The sequence below is a fragment of the Delphinapterus leucas genome, chromosome 8 (genome assembly GCF_059928025.1).
Source record: "Delphinapterus leucas isolate spDelLeu-1000000601 "Yukka" chromosome 8, BTC_Dleu_Yukka2, whole genome shotgun sequence".
Taxonomy (NCBI): Eukaryota; Metazoa; Chordata; class Mammalia; order Artiodactyla; family Monodontidae; genus Delphinapterus; species Delphinapterus leucas.
Genome location: NC_143136.1, coordinates 58,255,972 through 58,278,430, shown reverse-complemented (window position 1 = coordinate 58,278,430; position 22,459 = coordinate 58,255,972). Strand labels below are relative to the sequence as shown.

General features: G+C 37.3%; 1 protein-coding gene across 6 annotated transcripts in view; it reads right to left on the bottom strand.

Moving 5' to 3' along the window:
- Positions 1–22,459, bottom strand: part of CHN1 (chimerin 1) — a 178,027-nt gene that overhangs the window by 38,658 nt on the left and 116,910 nt on the right. For all 6 annotated transcript variants that reach the window (XM_022570076.3, XM_089916645.1, XM_089916647.1 and 3 more), the window contains one exon: positions 13,822–13,899. In XM_022570076.3, coding sequence (XP_022425784.1) covers positions 13,822–13,899 — 78 coding nt within the window. The remainder of the gene's footprint in view (positions 1–13,821; positions 13,900–22,459) is intronic.

Below are 22,459 nucleotides of genomic sequence, written 5' to 3'. Positions count from 1 at the left end.
TAAATCTGGGGGGCGGATGGATATATGATACAAATGACTATAAAAAGTTGCCTTTAAAGTACTAACATGTCCCAAATCCTTGAAGGTTAGATTACTGTGTGGACAAAAACTAAAGTATTAAGAGAACAGAATTCTGGAGGAGGTGACTTTTTAAAATTGTGTGCTCTTCCTAAGGATTTATTTATATCCTTAGCTTGTTATTGTGTCAGGAGTCACATGCCAGGCTGATTCTCTACTTTGGGATAAATTTTGGAGAAACCAAATTTTCTAAAACATTAAATCAGCAGGATATACATACATGATGGAAATCATCAATACCACATTAGAGGCAGTTGTCTACCAAAGGGTTTCAAATTAGGATACTGGTTGAAAATAAGAACTAGGATAGGTGCTGGTGAGAGAGAGTGCCAGGCTCCTCCTTAAGGTGTTTAAAAGTGGCAACCCTAACATCTTAAAGGCTGGCCTCAGGTTTTGTTTTATTTTTAAATTGTTTGGTTTTTAATTTCATAAAAGACATGGTACACCTAGTATGTTCCACTAACAGTCTCCTAGTGAAAACAAACTTGCAAATCTCTCCCCAAATGTTAAATTACTCTGTAATATTTTTTGTTTCTTAATTCCATAAGAGAAATAGGACACCTAGTAAGTTCCACTAACAGTCTCCAAGTAAGAAAAACTTCCAAACCTCCCTCCAAATTTGAAAGCAACAAAAACAAAAATAGGTGAGACTACATCTAACGATAAATCTTCCGCACAGCAAAGGAAATAATCAACAGAGTGAAAAGTCAACCCATTGCTGGATCATAATAAAGTTTTAACTTTTTGAGGAACCTCCATGTTTTCCATAACGGCTGTACCAATTTACATTGCCATCAACAGTGTACAAGAGTTCCCTTTTCTCCACATCCTCGCCTACACCAGTTATCTTTTGTCTTTTTGACAACAGCCATTCTAACAGGTGTGAGATGATATCTCATCTCACTGTGGTTTGATTTGCATTCCCCTGATGATCAGTGATGCTGAACACCTCTTCATACAGCTGTTGGCCATTTGTATATCTTCTTTTGAAAAAGGTCTATTCAGGTCCTTTGCTCATTTTTAAATCGAGTTTTTTGTTCGTTTTTGGTTTTTTTGCTATTGCGTTGTATGACTTCCCTATATACTTTGGATATTAAGCCCTTATCAGATATATGATTTGCAAATATTTTCTCTTATTCCATAGGTTGCCTTTTCACTCTGCTGACTGTTTCCTTTACTGTGCAGAAGTTTTTAGCTTGATGTAATCCCACTTGTCTATTTTTTCTTTTGCTGCCTATGCTTTGGTGCCATATCTAAATAATCATTGCCCAGACCACAGTTAAGAACGTTTTCTTCCCCTGTGCTTTCATCTACTAGTTTTTTGGTTTCAGGGCTTATATTTAAGTCTTTAATCTGTTTTGAGTTGGTTTTTATAAATGCTGTGAGATAGGGGCCAATTTCATTCTTTTGCATGTGGATATTCAGTTTTCCTAACATCATTTATTGAACAGACTATCCTTTCCCCATTTAGTGTTCTTGGAACCCTTGTTGAAGTTCAGTTGACCGCAGATGTATGGATTTATTTCTGGGGTTTCTAGTTCATTCCATTGGTCTACAGGTCTGTTTTTATGCCAGTACCATACTGTCTTGATTACTGGAGATTTGTAATATATTTTGAAATCATTAAGTGTGGTGCCTTCAGTTTTGTTGTTTGTGCTCAAGATTGCTTTGGCTATTTAGGATATTTTGTGGTTCCACATGAATTTTAGGATGTCTTTTTCTATTTCTGTAAAGAATGTCATTGGGATTTTGATAGGCATTGCATTGAATATGTAGATCACTTTGGGTAGTATGGACATTTTAGCAATATTAGTTCTTCTAATCCATGGAATGATGAGTTTCTCTTAAGTACAATATTTAAAGTTCTCTAGCTCCATAAAGTGACTATGAAGAAGTATAAGCAACTATGTGCAAACCAACAAAAACCTTGTGAAATGTTTCCTTTTGGAGTATTAATGTTAGGCAGTAACCCTTCCAATGACCTTAACGATCTAGATCTACACTCAAGGTGTCATAACCAGTTCCCCAGCCAGCATTACAAAACACAAGAAGGATAGACAGGACTGAGGTCGAGAGGGCCACAGTGCTGGGGTGCAGTGTACAGGCCTGGATGGAAGTGCATGATGAGTCTCTGTGGTCCTACTCACCACGAGCAGCGGCAGAAGTAAAAAGTGGAGCAATGTGTGTTCATTTTTTTTTTTTTTTGGCTTCCATATCATCTGGTAGGTACTGTACTGGATAGCAACAGAAACACAGTGCCTACAGGGACTTTACAGATGATCTTGTCTAATCTCTTAGTTTCTCTCCATCACCCTTTACAAGTTTGACTGCCCTAGACAGAGAGAACCCCCCACTATGCTCTGATATTTATTTTTATCTTCCCTTGCAATGGACCCACATTAAGAATCAGGAACTCTGTGTGTGTATACATATCCATATCCATGTATAATACAGAAATTTATAATATAATTCAGTTTAATCTCCTACTTGGAGAAAAACATTATGTATTCTTTTAAAATGTTTGTTGGGCACTCCATGTTCACATCCAAGGGAGAAGCAATGGTGAGTGACATTATTGCTGAAGGTTAATTATGAGACATTCCAGGTTTACCATTTCCATTTTGTCATGTTGCATTTAACGTCTTTTAAATTACTATTAATTCAAAACAATATTCAAATTTCTGAGAACTTAAAATGTGAACACAGATTCTCCAGTCAAATATAACATGATATTTTGGGTTTTATTTCATTTTAAAAACTCACGTGAATTTGATTTAAAAGATTTTGTAACAATATAGGTTTTAAGGTCATTAGAAAAATCTATTTTTGTGTCAAAATTTCCTGCTGCATGAAAGTAGTTTCAAAATAACTACTACCACCACCACAACAAAGGTCCCCCATCTCACACTGTGTGCTCATCTATTTAGTGATTCAATGGATGCTTCTTGAGCATCTACAAGTCATTTTACTAGATATGGGGACAAGGGAAGGAAGAACAAAGGGAGAAAAGATGGCGGGAGGTGGTGTTATGATGGTTGGTGGAAATAATACAAAGGACATGATAGATAGCGGTCCTGGAATATGACATTTCACTGACTGTTAATATAACTAGTTAAACTATATATGAAAGAATATTTTTTTAACAATGGAAAAGAGAATAATTACATTAACAAATCTAATACTTCTCAATATAATTTAATCAGAGAATTTAAGAGCTGTTAGAGAACTTATAGATCATGTAGTTTAACTCCACATTTTATACTAAATCTATTTTTGTTGTTTCATCTTGTATTTTTTTCTCAAATGTGAATCAAATGAAGACCATAGGGCTCAGATTTGTCTGTGTCCTTTGAAGGAAAGGAAGGACCACTTTCCACAGGAGTGCTTGCCATTTCTAACCTTCAGTTTATCAAATAGCAGAACATCTGGTCTGGTGGCCAGGACTGACAAGTTAACTATTACCACTATATCCCAAGTCCTGAATCAGTAATTTTTAAAATATTATAAGGTTCATGTTATAGAGTTAATTTAATTACATTATCAATTAATATTTCAGGATTCATTGCTTACCTATTATCTTGGCAACATTAAATCTATTAATATGTCACATCTTTCATTTCTGTGTAGAATGCAAGTGTCTGAAACTCTAAATTCAACCAGTCACCACATCAAGACTACCTTAGAAAAGAACTAAACTCATATTTTAAAGTATCTATAATTCTTCAGCAGCCTTTTTGCCTGAGGAACTCTGGTCTGAAGTGAAGCATGCAAAGCCTCTGCATGCCACCCCCAATGAGCAAGTGACACTAGACTCAGCAAAAAAGAAAAAGAGGAGACAAGACGGCGGAGTAGAAGGATGTGAGCTCACCCCTTCTTATGGAAACACCAAAATCACAACTAACTGCTGAATAACCACCGACCAAAAAATGCTGGAACCTATCAAAAAAAAAGACAAAGAAGAAGCCACAAGGAGAGGGTAGGAGAGGCACACCATGATAAAAACAAATCTCATACATGCCGGGTGGGCGAACCACAAACTGGAAAATAATTATACCACAGAAGTTCTCCCACAGGAGCGAAAGTTCTGAGGCCTGTATCAGGCTCCCCAGCCTGGGGGTCTGGCAATGGGAGGAGGAGACCCCAGAGAATCTGGCACTGAAAGCCAGCAGTAGTGTGATCCCACAGGACTGGGGTAAACAGGAACTCCACTCTTGGAGGGTATACACAGGGTCTCGTGCACACCAGGACCCAGAAGCAAAAGCGGTAACCTCATAAGAGACTGGGCTAGACTTACCTGCTAGTATTGGAGGGTCTCCTGCGGAGGCTGTGGTTCACTGCAGGGACAAGGACACTGGTGGTGGCAGTTCTGGGGAGTACTCATTGGTGTGAGCCTTCTTGGAGGCTGCCATTTTCTCACCAAGACCTGGCCCCCACCCAACAGCCTGTAAGCTCCAGTGCTGGGATGCCTCAGGCCAAACAACCAACAAACAGGGCAGGAACATAGCCCCACCCATAAGCAGACAGGCTGCTTAAAGTCCTCCTGAGTAAACAGCTGCCTGATAAACACACCCCCTGACCCAGCCCTGCTCACCAAAGGGACAAGACCCAGCTCCACCCACTAGTGGGCAGGTACCAGCCCCTCTCACCAGGAAGCCTGCACAAGCCTCTTAGCCTCATCCACCTGGGGGCAGACAGCAGAGCAAGAAGAACTACAACACTGCAGCCTGTGGAACGGAAACCACAATCACAGAAAGTTAGACAAAATGAGATGGTAAGGGAATATGTCCCAGATGAAGAAACAAGATAAAACCCCAGAACACCAACTAAATGAAGTGGAGATAGGCAATCTACCTGAAAAAGAATTCCTAGTAATGATAGTAAAGATGATACAAGGTCTCAGAAAAAGAATGAAGGCACAGATCGAGAAGATATAAGGAAAGTTTAACTAAAGAACAGAGATGAACAATATAGTAACTGAAATGAAAAATATACTAGAAGAAATCAATAGCAGAATAACTGAGGGAGAAGAACAGATAAGTGAGCTGGAAGACAGAATGGTGGAAATCACTGCCACTGAACAGAAAAGAAAAAAGAATGAAAAGAAATGAGGACAGTCTAAGAGACCTCTGGGACAACATTAAATGCACCAACATTTGCATTATAGGGGTCCCAGAAGGAGAAGAGAGAGAGAGATGACCTGAGAAAATTTTTGAAGAGATAATAGCTGAAAATTTCCCTATCATGGGAAAGGAAACAGTCACCCAAGTCCAGAAAGCACAGAGAGTCCCAGGCAGAATAAACCCAAGGAGGAACACACCGATACACATAGTAATCAAACTGACAAAAATTAAAGACAACAAAAAAATATTAAAAGCAACAAGGGAAAAACAACAAATCATGTACAAGGAACTCCCATAAGGTTATCAGCTGAGTTTTCAGTAGAAACTCTGCAGGCCAGAAGGGAGTGGCACAATATATTTAAAGTGATGAAAGGGAAGAATCTACAACCAAGAATAATCTAGCAAGCAAGGCTCTCATTCAGATTCGACAGAGAAATCTTTACAGACAAGCCAAAGCTAACAGAATTCAGCACAACCAGACCAGCTTTGCAAGAAACACTAAAGGAACTTACTTCTCTAGGCAGAAAAGAAAAGGCCACAACTAGAAACAAAAAATTAAAATGGAAAAGTTCACCGATAAAGGCAAACATACAGTAAAGGTAGAAAATCATCTGTACACAGATATGACATCAAAATGACCAACTGAGAGAAGAGGAGAGAACAAATGCAGTATATTGGAAATGCATTTGAAATTAAAAGACCAACAACTTAAAACAATCTTGTTTTTATACAGACTGCTGTATCAAAACCTCATGGTAACCACAAACCAAAAATCTACAATAGATACACAAAAAGAAAAAGTAATACAAACACAACACTAAAGTTAGTCATCAAATCACAAGAGAACAAAAGAGGAAGGGAAGAAAAACAAAACAAATCCAAAACGATTAAGAAAATGGCACGAGGAAGACACATATCAATAATTACCTTAAACTTAAATCTATTAAATGCTCTAACCAAAAGACATAGATTGGCTGAATGGATACAGAAACAAGACCCGTATATATGCTGTCTATAAGAGAACCATTTCAGATCTAGGGACACATACAGACTGAAAGTAAGGGAATGGAGAAAGCTATTCCATGCAAATGGAAATCAAAAGATAGCTGGAGTAGCAATTCTCATATCAGACAAAATCGACTTTAAAATAAAGAATGTTAACAAGAGACAAAGAAGGACGCTACATAAAGATCAAGGGACCAATCCAAGAAGATATAACAATTGTAAATATATATGCACCGCATAGGAGCACCTCAATATATAAGGTAAATACTAAAAACCATAAAAGGAGAAATCAACAGTAACACAATAATAGTGGGGGACTTCAACACCCCACTTTCATCAATGGACAGATCATCCAGACAAAAAAATCAATAAGGAAACACAGGCCTTAAATGACACATTAGACCAGATGGACTTAATATTTATAATGCATTCTATCCAAAAGCAGCAGAATATACATTCTTCTCAAGTGCACATGGAACATTCTCCAGGACTGATTACATACTGGGCCACAAAGTGAGCCTTGGTAAATTTAAGATAATTGAAATCGTACCAAGCATCTTTTCCGATCACAACACTATGAGATTAGAAATCAACTACAAGAAAAAAATTGTAAAAAACACAAACATGCAAGCTAAACAATGTGCTACTAAACAACCAATGGATCACTGAAAAAATCAAAAAATACCTAGAGACAAATGAAAATGAAAGCAGGACAATACAAAACCTATGGGACACAGCAAAAGCAGTTCTAAGGGGGAAGTTTATAGCAATACAAACTCACCGCAGGAAACAAGAAGAATCTCAAATAAACAATCTAACCTTACACCTAAAGCAACCAGACAAAGAAGAACAAACAAAACCTAAAGTTAGTAGAAGAAAGGAAATCATAAATAAATGAAATAGAAATGAAAAAAACAACAGAAAAGATCAATGAAACTCCTTTGGTTCTTTGAAAAGATAAAATTGATAAACCTTTAGCCAGACTCATCAAGAAAAAAAGGGATAGGGATCAAATCAATAAAATTAGAAATGCAAAAGGAGGAGTTACAACAGACACCACAGAAATAAAAGGAGTTACAACAGACACCACAGAAATAAAAAGAGTCATAAGAGACTACTTCGAGCAACTATATGCCAATAAAATGGACAACCTGGAAGAAATGAACAAATTCTCAGAAAGGTACAATCTCCCAAGACTGAGCCAGGAAGAAATAGAAAATATGAACAGACTAATTGCAAGTACTGAAATTGAAACTGTGATTTAAAAACTCCCAACAAACAAAAGTTCAGGACCAGATAGCTTCACAGGTGAATTCTATCAAACATTTAGAGAACAGTTAACACCTATCCTTCTCAAACTCTTCCCAAAAAATTGCAGAGGAAGGAATAGTCACAAACTCATTCTATGATATGAGGCCACCATCACCCTGATACCAAAACCAGACAAAGATACTACAAAAAAAGAAAATTACAGGCCACTAACTGATGAGGATAGACATAAAAATCCTCAACAAAATACTAGCAAACTGAATCCAACAACACATTAGAAGGATCATACACCATGATCAAGTGGGATTTATCCCAGGGATGCAAGGATTTTCAATATCTGCAAAATCAATCAGTGTGATACACCACATCAACAAACTGCAGAATAAAAACCATATGATCACCTCAATAGATGCAGAAATAGCTTTTGACAAAATTCAACACACATCTGTGACAAAAACTCTCCAGAAAATGGGCAGAGAGGGAACATACCTCAACATAATAAAGGCCATATATGACAAACCTACAGCTAACATCATTCTCAATGGTGAAAAACTGGAAGCATTTCCTCTAAGATCAGGAACAAAACAAGGATGTCCACTCTCACCACTTTTATTCAACATAGCTTTGGAAGTCCTAGCCACAGCAATCAGAGAAGAAAAAGAAAGGGAATCCAAATTGTAAAAGAAGTAAAACTGTCACTGTTTGCAGATGACATGATACTATACATAGAAAATCCTAAAGATGCTACTAGAAAGCTACTTAGGCTCATCAATGAATTCACTAAAGTTGCAGGATACAAAATAAATACACAGAAATCTGTTGCACTTCTATACACTAACAACGAAAGATCAAAAAGAGAAATAATCCCATTTACCATCGCATCAAAAAGAATATCAAGGTATAAATCTACTTAGGGAGGCAAAAGATCTGTAACTCCAAAAACTGTAAGATGTTGATGAAAGAAACCGAAGATGACACAAACAGATGGAAAGATATACCATGTTCTTGGAATGGAAGAATCAACATTATCAAAATAAGTATATTACCCAAGGCAATCTACAGATTCAGTGCAATCCCTGTCAAATTACCAATGGCATTTTTTACAGAACTAGAACAAAAAAGTTTTTAATTTGTATGGAAACACAAAAGACCCCGAATAGCCAAAGCAATCTTGAGAAAGAAAAACAGAGCTGGAGGAATCAGGCTCCCTGACTTCAGACTATACTACAAAGCTACAGTCATCAAAAGAGTATGGTACTGGCACAAAAGTAGAAATATAGCTCAATGGAACAGGACAGAAAGCCCAGACATAAACCCATGCACCTATGGTTAATTAATCTTCAACAAAGGAGGCAATATTATACAATGGAGAAAAGACAGTCTCTTCAATAAATGGTGCTGGGAAAACTGGACAGCTACATGTAAGAAAATGAAATTAGAACATTCTTCAACACCATACACATACACAAAAATAAACTCAAAATGGATTAAAGGCATAAATTTAAGACCAGATACTATAAAACGCTTAGAGGAAAATACAGGCAGAACAGTCTCTGACATAAATCGCAGCAATATCTTTTTTGATCTGTCTTATAGAGTAATGGAAATAAAAACAAAAATAAACAAATGGGACCTAATTAAACTCAAAAGCTTTTGCACAGTAAAGGAAACCATAAACAAAACAAAGAGACAACCTACAGAATGGGAGAAAATATTTGCAAATGATGTGACTGACAAGGGATTAATCTCCAAAATTTAAAAACAGCTCATGCGGCTCAATATCAAAAAAACAAACAACCCAATCAAAAAAATGGGCAGAAGACCTAAATAGACATTTCTCCAGTGAAGACATACAGATGGCCAAGAGACACATGAAGAGATGCTCAACATCACTAATTATTAGAGAAATGCAAATCAAAACTACAATGAGATATCACCTCACACCATTCAGAATGGCCATCATCAAAAAGTCTACCAACAATAAGTGCTGGATAGGGTGTGGAGAAAAGGGAACCCTCCTACACTGTTTGTGGCAATTTACATTGGTATAGCCACTATGGAGGCCAGTATGGAGGTTCCTTAAAAAACTAAAAATAGAACTACCATATAATCCTACAATCCCACTCCTGGGCATATATCTGGAGAAAAACGTGGTTTGAAAGGATACATGCACCCCAATGCTCACTGCAGCACTATTTACAATAGCCAAAACATGGAAGCAACCTAAATGTCCATCAACAGATGAATGGATAAAGAAGATGTGGTACATATATACAATGGAATATTACTCAGTCATTAAAAAGAATGAAATAATGCCATTTGCAGCAGCATGGATGGACCTGGAGGTTATCATACTAAGTGAAGTAAGTCAGACAGAAAAAGACAAATATCATATGATATTTATATGTGGAATCTAAGAAAAGGATACAGATGAACTTATTTACGAGACAGAAACAGACTCACAGACTTAGAGAACGAACTTATGTTTACGGGTGTGGGGTGTTGGGGAGGGACAGATTGGCAGTTTGGGACTGACATGTACACTGCTGTATTTAAAACAGATAACCAACAAGGACCGACTGTATAGCACAGGTAACTCTGCTGAATACTCTGTAATAACCTAAATGGGAAAAGAATTTGAAAAAGAATAGATACATGTAAAATATATGTATGCAATATAACTGAATCACTTTGCTGTACACCTGAAACTAATACAACATTGTTGTTGATCAACTATACTCCAATATAAAATAAAAATTAAAAAAATAAAGTGTCTATAATTCATGTCTTTTAATTTGCCTAAGTAGCCAGGTTTCTATTATTATATTATACGTAATCTTGATTTTGTTTTATAGAGCTGTTTGAATTAAACATACCAAATGGAACACTGAATAATTTGAAGGGAGTAAAAGAAATACAGAGGATTTCACTGTATTCTGTGGTGCGTGAAAATGCACTGCTCTTACATAACATCTAACTGTGCCTGGGAGCTAAGAAAGAAGCAAGAGCTTTCTTTAGCACCACAATCATGCCAGGGTTCTCAACTGCATCATGCTCTCTGCTACTGGGCAAGAAACAGTCTTGACATGGATTCAGAAAAAATACCCACTTAGGGGTAATTTGTAATAACAAGAACCGTGGGTACCAAGTACCTACACATACCAGGAATTCAGTTTTTCTGATGCAGAACCAGAGGTTCAGAGAGATGAAGCAGTCTGCCCAAGGTCATACAAATAGCAAGCAAGTTCCTTAGGGCAAGGGCTGGGTCTTAGTTATCATCCTATCTGGAGAGCCTCAGATGTAGGATGCAATCACTGTTGGTGGGGTGCCTGTGTCTGACTTTTAATGGCAGAGGTTGTCTTGTTTTGCTTAGTTTTTAAGTTGGTTTAAGAAATTAGCACTTGTATGCTCACTCTCTCTCTCTGTTGTGTTAGGATGGGGCAGTTCTTAAAATGAGAGGTTGATCCAGGAGACAGTTAAAATTACTTTTACTCTAAGTTACACTGACAACTTACAGGGTAATCATTTTTAAAGGATGTGGTACATTTATTTTTAAAATGATGACCTCCCTGAGAGAGACAACTATCTTTCTTGTGATAGATGCTTTATCAAATCCTTGTAAGTAACAATAGGGGAAAAAAAAAAAAAAGACTGTGTTATATAACACAGCAAAATGGGGAAGACTTCCTGGTTTTTTTTTTCTCCTTCTATTAAAAACAAACAAAAACAACAAAAAACAAACACCTGCCTGGAGTCTGGAGTTAGGCCCAGTTGATTTTTTTTTTTTTTTTTTTTTTTTGGATTTCACCTTGGTGAATGCTTTCACCAAAGGTATATGACACTCATGGTTTCACCTTCTGAAATGAGACTTGACAGCTGTTCGACACCACAGAGCAACGTTATATAACAAGGCAGTTCAAGAGGCAAAGAAGAAAACCACATTGAAATGAGTTTGGTGAGTGGGTTGGTGGTTAGGCAGAGTACACTTTCACCAACATAGAAAATAGTCAATGGCAAGGCCACGTGAACAATTATCATTTTGTAAATGCTCCAGATTTTTCCTACAATAAATCTCTGAACTGGACATACTTACATATCACAGGCAGTGACCTTCTAAGTGAGCATTTGTGTGGGAGAGCACTGCTCCTGCCACAGAGTCTGAATTCTTTTAGGGGTGTGCCCGGAAGTCAAGTATGACCCCTCCTTCTCTTTTTTATAATGCCACCCCACAGAAACCGTTTTTAAGAAACAAAGAGTAATTTCAATGGAAAGAGTCAAATCGTTTTGAGAGTCAAAGACTTTTGACCTTATTAGCAACTCTAAAAAAAATATGTAATGCAATTCACTGTCCAACATGAGCTCTTCCTGAGCATAAATATTTTACTTTTTTTTAAACAGTGAGCCCAAGCTCGTTTTAATATCTTAGCTCCAGAGAAGGAAGCAGGCTTCTACTGTTTCACACGCCTCTTTAAAAAAAAAAAAAAGTATCTTTAAAACAGTGTGGGTACCAAGCTATGAGTCACAATTGATCCCATAGTCAGTACTTTCTGGTTATACAAAATTTGCTCATGAAAGCCATGTGTTAAATTAAAATTGAGAAATTACTGGAAGACACAACCAAAAAAAATTAGAGAATGTGTTTGTTTATGCAAATCCTTGAACAGCTCTACCCTTTGCTTTTTATCAATATTGACAGAAAGCATGTACAATGAACTTAGCACTAAAATGGCATCCCTAATAGGTCAATCTGTTCCTGCTTAACATACCAGAGGGATATATTTAAAAATCTCAGCCATTTCTAAAAAGTTTGCAGTTTCCTGCTTAGGAACCTAAATGGCTATTTTTGAGTCCGAACATGCACATAACTTGATATTTGCAAAAGGATGTATTTGGGGTCATTTTCCTGATAAAAATCCTGTTAGACCAGGTTGTATATCATGCAAGAAGACACTGAGGACTAGTACCCGCATGGACTGTTTAGGTCCATAAATGGAAGAGGTGGTTGAGACTGGATGCACACACTGAATGGTCTCAATTTCATTTTACGTCAAAGATACTGGTTGAAAGATCCGGTCTTTAATAATATGTTTAGAGAGGGAAAAGAAAAGTCTATTTGGTTTACCTTGAAATATTAGCAATCTTTACACAGCCCATACATTTTGGAATGTATCCTTTATCCTCAAATAATCGGAAGTTCATAAAAATCTTTTTCACTATGGAAAATGCAGAGCATATTGGGGGCTGGGTATTTAGCATCTGAGTAAAATTAATGCTAGTGTTAAAAATCAGGATAAATTGCAAATTTGGAATGAAATGTCTTACTACAGAGCCTGGTGCATTCTATCTGCTGAATAAATGTTGAATAAATTAATAAATAAAAGGAAGATCAGGGTTTCCAGCTTTATCATCTTTTGAAAACAGATACCCGCTAACATCAAAACTAATGCCATTTTGTCTACATTAACAATATTCATGTCTCAGGAACTTCATCATAAAGTTGTATAACTATTGGGAAGTTACTATAGAAATGCCAGTGCATCTACCCATGAAGTGTAACTGGATCTCCTTACGCACAACCTCACATTGTATGTTCTCTGAATTAGGTTGCAAAGGACTGAACTTCAAGGTCTTATATCATGCTATTAATACAGGCAAGATCTACACACAGCTTGAATCAACACACACACACACATCTTGATGAAAAATGATTAAAGTATAGTTGGTAAAACACAGTAACACAATAATTAAGAACCACACACACACATACACACACAGAGTGAAAGAAAATACTCAAAAAGTGAAGAGAAGCTGCTAGTGTCAGCAGCTTAACGATCCCATGGTAGCCATCCTCCTTTCATCATGGTCAATTCATTAGCAGAGGAGAAAAGACAGAAACTATGGGAAATGCACACCATCTGCTCAATCCAGATGCAACAGCACATGCCTCTTATAGCCAAAGCTTTTTACCAGAAACGGAAGGAGATAAGATCTAATCCTCTCACAAAATATCCCACGAAGGTAGTTAGACATATCTGCATCACAAATAAATATAACACCCAAATCATTATTAGATGAGATCTTTTAAATATCAGTCAAGACTTTTACCACTCAGTATACACTGATCAAACAGAATACTAAATCAGCATCAGAGAAAATGGGGTTGGATTCTATCACCTTTATTAAGCTATTCCTTAAAAAAAATCTTGCTTAAAACATCTTCATTCCCTGAATAGCAAGAACATTTTAGTCCAGTCGTCCTAGTTTTAAAAAGACACACTTTAATATTGTATATTTCAAGAAATGTGCATTTCCTTTCTTATAACAAAAGGTTAAAAATAAATATTCTTACCTTGAAATTGTGAACCTTTTCATATTTTGGAATTTGCTCGTTTTCTTTCAGAGTTGCTCTTCTAACAAGTGATGTCAACTGCGAATAAGCAAAGAGTTTCAGAGGTTGCCAGATTGTCACAGACGACTTTTGAGAACCCAGTTTCATTCCCAAGGCTGCTATCAATAAATCTTGCTGACGGCCCTCTTGTTTTGATTTGTGAACTGTAGCTCTATTAGTTTTCCTACCCGACCAAGACTCTTTGGATGGCATTTTGGAATTCACAGGAAATAAGGAAAACCTATATTGATCTATGTCTGTCGATGAACTCTATTCAGCTAACAAATGAGCATTCTGCCAGCCAGCACAGAACCCTACCCTACAGAGAGCTGCAGAGAAACATCACGGAGAGGTGGAGGAGGATGATGAAGCACTTCTTAAAAAGAGGTCGACTAACCAGAAAAATTCTTCTTTCTTCCTTTTTTTTTTTTTAAAGGGCTCTATATTTAAGCTTCTGAAAACTTAAGAGTCTGAACAGAAATAGAGTCGATGCTAACATACAAAACATTCAGCATTTCTCTATCCTTTTTAAAAAGCCATGCAATTTTGACAAATGACACATTTCTAAAAGCTTTCTTTTCTAGTCAATATATTAATGTCCATTCTAAATGAAAGATGCCTACATACTGCCTGCAGTCAGTTTCTAGCAACTGACACCCTGTGAAGCCCCTGGCAGAGGATGGGGGAGGGGAGGGATTTGACAAGGAAGTCTGGATTAGACTGGTCACCGTTAAGAAAGGAGATAACCAATGAAAATCAAGCAACAGTATTTAAGTACTGTATTCCTCAACTCACTGTTTCTCCCTCCTCTCATGTAAGATTTTCTTGCTGGCTCAAGGCAAAAAAAAAAATATTAGTGGGAAGACAATGAACACTGAATGAGTCATGCATCATTACAAAATGGATTTTTTTTTAACCTATTAAAAGTAAAGGAAAATTAACACATACAACAGTAGGTTTTAAAAAGAATGCACCACTGCCAGGTAAATTATGAAAGGCTGATCTATAATCTACCTCCGTGCATATGGACTGAGGTTAGTTAACTAAAACCCCATTTTATTAAAGATGAGCAAAAGCTGATAAGTATTTTGATGAAAAAGAAAAGTTTAACTAGTTATCATTCTATTTTCATGGAGAGCAAGAAGCATGTACATAATGCTGCCAACACCCTGGGGTGGTCAGTTCTGACTTCCTACCGTGAGTAGTTTTGTTGTGGATCTATGCTTAAATAGGTCCAACCACTATTTTCATTCTTAGTCTCAACATTCTTCATTCAAGGAGCTTCAAGCCAGGTCACAGTGCAAGCCGGTTGGGAATAATTCCTCATGTTCACAGGTCCCAGATGTAGTGTAACTGTGCTTGTTGGACCTTAGGTGTTTGTTTGCTGATGTAGAAAGGCGGGTGCAGGGCAAGAGACTCAAATCCAGCTTCATTTAAGAGCAATACCTATACAATACTTTTTTACTAAGGTGCTATATAAGCTTAAGTTTTCTCATATTGGTTCCTTAAACACCTCCCATCTGCTTCCTCATGCTATAGTAATTAAGTTTAACCCATTATGATTCTAAGGTTACACTGTATTTAAAGAATCTAAAACTCTATATTGAAATGAATTCAGTCTATTTGCATAGATAATGGCAAAGATTTTATCTCAGATTTCATAATCTACAGGGGTTATGGGCCCAATGCAGATTCTAATTTAATCAGGGCATGAAGTGGTCCTTAAACCATGCTAGATATTGATGATACTGAATGACTGATTTTCTAAACACCCCCAAATATTTTGAGTATACAGTTCCAACTTTTAAAACGGTTTATTCTTTTAAAAACATTTCTAAGAAAATAGAAGGCAAAAGTTAATATATACATCTACAGATGTTTCATTTCCACAAATTTATATCCTAAAGTGATTAGTATGAGACAAAAAAATTTTTTTTTCCCAAGAAGAAATACGATGGAAAGAACTTTCCTTGCCTAACCTAAATTACTCTTCAGCTTAGACTTAGTTTGTCACATGATGACTAAAAATATAAAGGCCAGCCAACTCTTTAGTCACATATAACCTAAAGTGAAGTTTATCTGATTCTCAGTGGGCCCAGAAAAAAAACAGATTCTGAAGGCAAATTTAACAGTAATTTTTTTCTCCACAACATTTAACACTGAATGTTAAAGTGACTAAGTTAAAGAAAACAATCACCCATGTAACCCAACTAACTTCTTTTTCCTGAGTATTTCTGATCAAGGTCCTTTATTATAGATCACCCCAGTCCTTCAGCTGTAGTAACTAAAATTCAACCAAAGCATAAAAATATTCATGGTAGATTTATCCAGAAAATTCATGGCTGAGTAAAAGTGAACATTTTGTCACTGAGAGGCCAGGTCTACTGCAGACTCTGCAGAGTCATACTGTCTTTCCTGAGTAATTTTTCTACCTAAGCAAGAAATACTGGAATAATTACAACTTGGGCAACAATCTAGGGCACTAAGGAGACAGGAAACAATGGTTTAGGATGAAAAACTTCTTAGCTCCCCTCAGGTGGCTGGGGGTTTGGTCACTATTATGCCTTCCATAACTGCAGCTGCATTTCTGCATTAATTTTGAGGAGCTCTCAAGTCAGAACTGCTAACTCTCGAATTCAGAACCAGTATCAAAGTTCTGACATTCCAGACAAATGTATACCACACTTCCTTATATTTTTTTCTGGCCATATCTATCTACTTAGATAGATACAGCATCTATTAATTATGCCTATCGTTCATTGATTATTAGGCACTTATGCTCTAAGCACCCAGCTAATCACTTCACATACAGAATCCCGTTAATTCCACAGAAAAATGTCTGTGAGGCATATACTATCCTCATTTTATAGCTGGAAGAACTGAGGCCCACAGAAGTTAACTTCCCAAAATTGTACAGCTGTTACATTAGGTGGTGGATAGGAGTTAGGCTCTTAAACACTATGCTATATCCACTCAAATGAGAAAATGAGAGGAAACCATGCAGTCTGAGGGTAGTCTGATTCTATTCAAGGTGGTTTCTCTAGTTATCTTCTCCTTTCATATTGAAGAGTAGCAATAGATAGTAAGACACAGTAAGCAACGAGTAACAATGGATGGTAAGAAAAAGTAACAGGCACTAAGATATCTAGATCTCAAGTTTACCGCAGAACCTGCAGTAAGAAATGCAGCCCTCAGGCTCCATTCAGACACGCCCTCCTTCATGATGCCTTTGACCATTTGCGGCAATTAGACGTGACCTCATCCACCTGTGAACATTGGGGTCCTTCACTTGTTCATTGATTATGAGATGTATCACCTTCTACCTCATATCACAGTTGCCTGTGTAGCTGTTTATATAGAACTGGGTCTTATACATCTTAGTATAAAGCCTGAATCTAACACAGTAGCTTGTACAAATAAAGGTTCAATAAATAAAAATAAAACCAAATGAAGGCAGCTATTTTTATTGGGGGGCAGTGTGTAATAATAAAAACTGAGATTTGAAATCACAGACACTGAAATCTGAATCCTGACCTTGGAAGATTTGTTTGTTGCCTTGGTTATTACCTCATTTACATACTACAGACAGTAACACTTATAGGTTACTACTGGGCGGTTTAGAGGGGATGATATGTAAAAGAGGAGAAGACAGTGGGCACTCAATAAATGGTATTATTCCAGGGCGCTGTATAGCTGCAGGGCACGCTGTGTAGTATAAGACATAGGCTCCTGTCCAAGGAGCTAGCAGACTAATCTGCTTTCGGTTTATACACACAAACATGCCTAGAAATGCCTGCCCTTCCCTTTACACTGTGGTCTCTACCAAATTCCCCCAATTCTAGTTCTGATCCTATGTTTTAAAAGGCATAGAATGACACCTAATGTTAGCTGAGGGAGCAGGGTTGGGACGGGGTGAAAAGGAAAGATTATCAGCATAGGAAACCAGGAACAATGTGCGCTACTTCATATCCTTGTTCTATTTCTTGGTCATATATCCTGAGATGTGCTGTATAATGGACATTTTATAGACGAAGAAACACTCACAGAATGAACTGCTCAAGGTCCCAGTCAGGAAGTGGAAATTCTGTGGTCTGAATCCCTGTCTTTTGTCCCCAAAGCCTGGCAGCTCTTTCTGCTACCTTGTAATGAGAGTAGGAGATAAACCCGAGGTGTTACAGATAGAGCCCCCTCGTATTCTGGTTCTATAAAAGAGAAGAAAACGGCTTCAGTGGGTGGGGGTCTGAACTGGCAGGGTACATGTCCCACGAGGTCATTCTACCTAGAAACACCAGCAGTATTTAGCTTTTTATTCTGACTGGGAATCTTTGGCCTGTCTTGGACCTGACTCTTGCCATCCTCCATATAGGTATCACTTCTGTATTGTTTGCCTGGATGAGGGTTAACTGGCCTGGAAAAAGAGATGGGGAAGGAGCAGATTTCACAACGCTCTCTGTTTCCACCTTCATCCATACCATCTGTAGTACAGAGAAGGGGACTGGGAAAATAATGGAGGGGAGGGGTGTCGTGTGAGGAATAAGGAAAAGAAGGGGGAAACAGGTGACCTTGGAAAGGAATGCATTTGCTGTTTTTCGAATAAAGAAATTTCCACCACTGACCCTACTACCCTGTTGTCTGTCTAGTAATAATACTGGATTTGTGCTGAGTTAGCCTCTCATTTTCACCATGTGTAGCACAACAGGATCATGGGCACCAGGGCCAGACAAAATCTAAAATCACATCCTATTGGCTGTGGTATGTCCTTGGTCAAGCTACTAATTTGTGTTTCCTTATGTGTAAAATGGATTAGAAGTACTTACATTACAGAATTATTAAGAATTAAATAAGTATTTTGCATCATTCCCAGCACAGAAAGTAATCAATAAATAGAAGTTTCCCGTCCTTCCCTTCCAAGACCCCATCTTTCCAAGATCAGCATTAGTATAACATGTGACAGTGATACACATTAAAGGCCCAAGGCCACTGTCCTAAGCAATGTGAGCTTCAGGTCAAATTCTAACTAGGTGGTTTAGGGACACATCATAGGCATCATCGTTCTGCAATTTTTAGCTTCCCCTGTCCTGGTAACCTAAACCCCTGGGCTCAAACTCTGAGTAATCCTTGTCCTCTCCTCCTTCCTGCCTCAAACCCTGCTTACAGGGAAGGGTCTTATCAACTCACTTACACTAAGGTGCAAATGACCGATTACACTTCCCTCTCCATGAATAACTGGTTTTTAGTATGGGACCAAGACTTAAGTCAAAAGAATAAATCTCCAATTATTGAATGTCAGGACACACTAATAGTAAGAGTGTTCTCTAACTGGAGGGACCTCAGGCAAACAGCCACCTCCTTTGTACCATCATGATGACATCGCAGACTCATGATCTCAATGCCCCAGTTAACTAAGCTAAATCAACATTCCATCCAAAAAGCACCATAAAGGATTGTTATAGCTGGCATGGCCCTGAGGCTCCAGGAGAAGAAGAGTAGCTGGATTTACTTACTACTGGGTGATCTGAGTCACTGGTTCAGGTTTAGCAAATCCTGCAATTTCCATAAAATGCTAAAATTGAGATATAAACCCAGCTCTTCCACTATCAAAATTTGTAGATCCAAGCAAATTCAGCTCACTCTAGATACACAGATTATTCATACATTTGTCCCCTGAATTATCATTTGTAACCTAGTTTCTCACCATTAGAGCCAAAAGTAGAATATAGTCAAGGTACTTAACAACAATATGTCAGCTTACATTTATTAACTGACAACTACATGGCACTATACTAGTAAATGCTATACATGTATGATGTAGTTTAGTTGTTAAAACAATAGGGCAGGTGTCACTTTATAGATAAAGAAACAAAAGCTCAGAGAGATTAAGGTCACCTAACTAATACGTGGTGAGAATAGGAGTTGAGCCCAGGTCTACGTGACTTCAAATTCTGTGTCTTTCCTCTAGACTCTCCTGCCCCTCATATTACCTATAGTTAACATGCAATTTTGAAAGGCTATCATTTGAATAAGTTTCTGGATCATTTATATTCTAATACCTCTCTGATCACTAGCCAATTTAGTACTGCTTATATTTAATTTATAGCATCTTCCAGATTCATCACCTCCTCAAAATTTTCAAATGCATTTTAAGTCAAACATTAGAGATTTCTACACAGAACTCTATAAATTCCTTAAGTTAACATTGGGATAAATAACTTTTTATGTGGCATAGGAAACTCTTAAATCCGGCCAGGGCTCTAAATTTTTATGCTCCTGGCATCAGTCACATCATAATTCCTAACTCAGTCTTCATTACATAGCTGCCCTAGCCTTAATGTAATGTCTCTCTAAATAGGTAACAATAAGGCACATCAATGCATTCACTTCAGTGTATAATAAATTTAAATTACTCTATATTAACACTCACACTACCAAACTCTGTACACTCTAACATGTTCCCTGACTTACATGCAATAATTATAAACAGAAAACATTTGAAAACACAATGCGAACAAAAAAGCACAGCCCCGCATTCCTTACCCTTTCAAGAAACAAAAGAAATGATCAACTTCTCCAAGCAACAGTTTGAGGAAGTGTTTTGCACACCAGGCCCAGAGAGGAGGGGGCAGAGTGGCACACAGCCCGGTTACCAAGCCTGGTTCTGACAGATACCAACGAAGTCACTGAACTTTTTGTAAGTCCCAGCTGGACTAAATGAACTCCATGGTCTTCTTTATATTTTTAACAGAAATTCAAAACAAAAAAGGAAGGTTCACGCTCATTTAGCACATAGGGATGTGAAGATGTGAGTGTGTCTAAGTAGGAAAGGCCAGCTTGGCTATGAGTGAGTCCCTTCAAGGTAGCTCTGGCTAATTTACTACAGGCTTTTGTGTGGTACGCAGTTTTGCAGGCTCAGAAACTTAATTTGTCAGCAAGGAGATCATGTCTATTTCTCAAGGCGAGAGAATGACATTATAATACCAAGCTCATGAAACTGATAAGCAAAAGCAGAATGATGGCTGTCTAGTTTATACTAAGATATGAGATATAATTATCATGAAGTGGGTGACCAACATGCCCTTTTTGGGGCAGCATATCTACACTGGAAACAAAAAATAATTAGGAAGCAGATGAGAATGGAATCAGACAAGTGGAGTGTGTTAGATGAACTGAATATTTAATGCATAGAATTAAGACATCCTTTGAGTCCTCTACAATTAGGATGGCCCTGCCACAGGACTAGAATGCTCAGTGCCCATTTAGTGAGAGGCACCTTCATTTTCAGTCAGTGCTTAGATGGGCATAGGCAGCTCTGAGCTCTTTGAGTCTCCTTTTCCCAGGTGTCTCTTTATGATGATTTTGCATATCTCTGTCCAAATATCTCAGGAGGTGATCTTAAAGTTAACTCATAGGACACAGTCTTATTTTTTCATTTACAAGTTCTTAATGGATACTAGATTGTAGCCCTGGTGTGCTGATAACAATTTATATAATAAGTGCTTTGGGAAGATAAAATAAAATAAATGGCAGATGTTTTCCTGCCCTGAATCATCTAACAAGTTAATATATACATGTAATTATATATAAAATTACATAATAAGAGTACAGTATTCTAGTCTAACACACTCCAGTATTTGGCCATTCGCAGTGATGGCTGTATGATCATGATCATAACATTCTTTCTCAGCTCTTCCGAATGAAAAGCTGAAACTGGCCCCCACAGGAACTTTTTCTCAATTTTCCCCCCTAAGTGAAGTTGAGGGCTAATTAGGGAAATATGTCATTACCTTTTGGTTTTTGTTTTACCCAAAATTTTGATACCTATTACTTGCACGACTTAAAGAAACACTTTTATTGTTCTGTAACAATAGAGGAGATGAGATTAGAGAAGCTCTAACACTATATCAACAATTAGAGACTTTAAATCCAGTGCAAAACTCTGGGATCATAGATGTTTTCACTTTTTCGGAGAGCTTTTCACTGTAATATACATATGTATGTATATGTATACACTTATGCATACATATACATATTAAAAAGCAGACTCAGACTGACATTAGGAGTATTTTCAGATTTTAAACTGCCATTAGAGGTTATTTCAAGTTATTGCAGTTCAGTGAACATTTCACAATCACCAATTTAACAAAAGCAAGCCAGTGAATCAGAATAAAAGCCAGGCACTATATTTTCAGTTTTCTCATTCTACCACTGACTTCAACTGATTAGGATAAGATGAAGTCTGTGTGATGGGGTTATTTTAAAAAGGACCTGTTACCGAATTTCTTAAAACTTAAGTTATAAAAGCTATTTCCTATATGTATAATTTGACTAGAATATTCCAAATGTAATTTATTTTAATATTTTAAGGCTCAATAAAGATAAACGTGGGCTCATGGTATAAAGTGTATTTGTGAAGTTCAACCATACTTTTGAAAGCCTATTTTTAATATTTGAAAATGGCAACGTGGGCTCACAGTATAAAGTGCACTTGTGAAGTTCAAACATACTTTTGAAAGCCTATTTTTAATGTTTGAAAATGGCAATAGTGGCCTGAAGGTAACAGATTTAACTTTCATAAATAATTTCCCCGAGAAGTATAAGCATG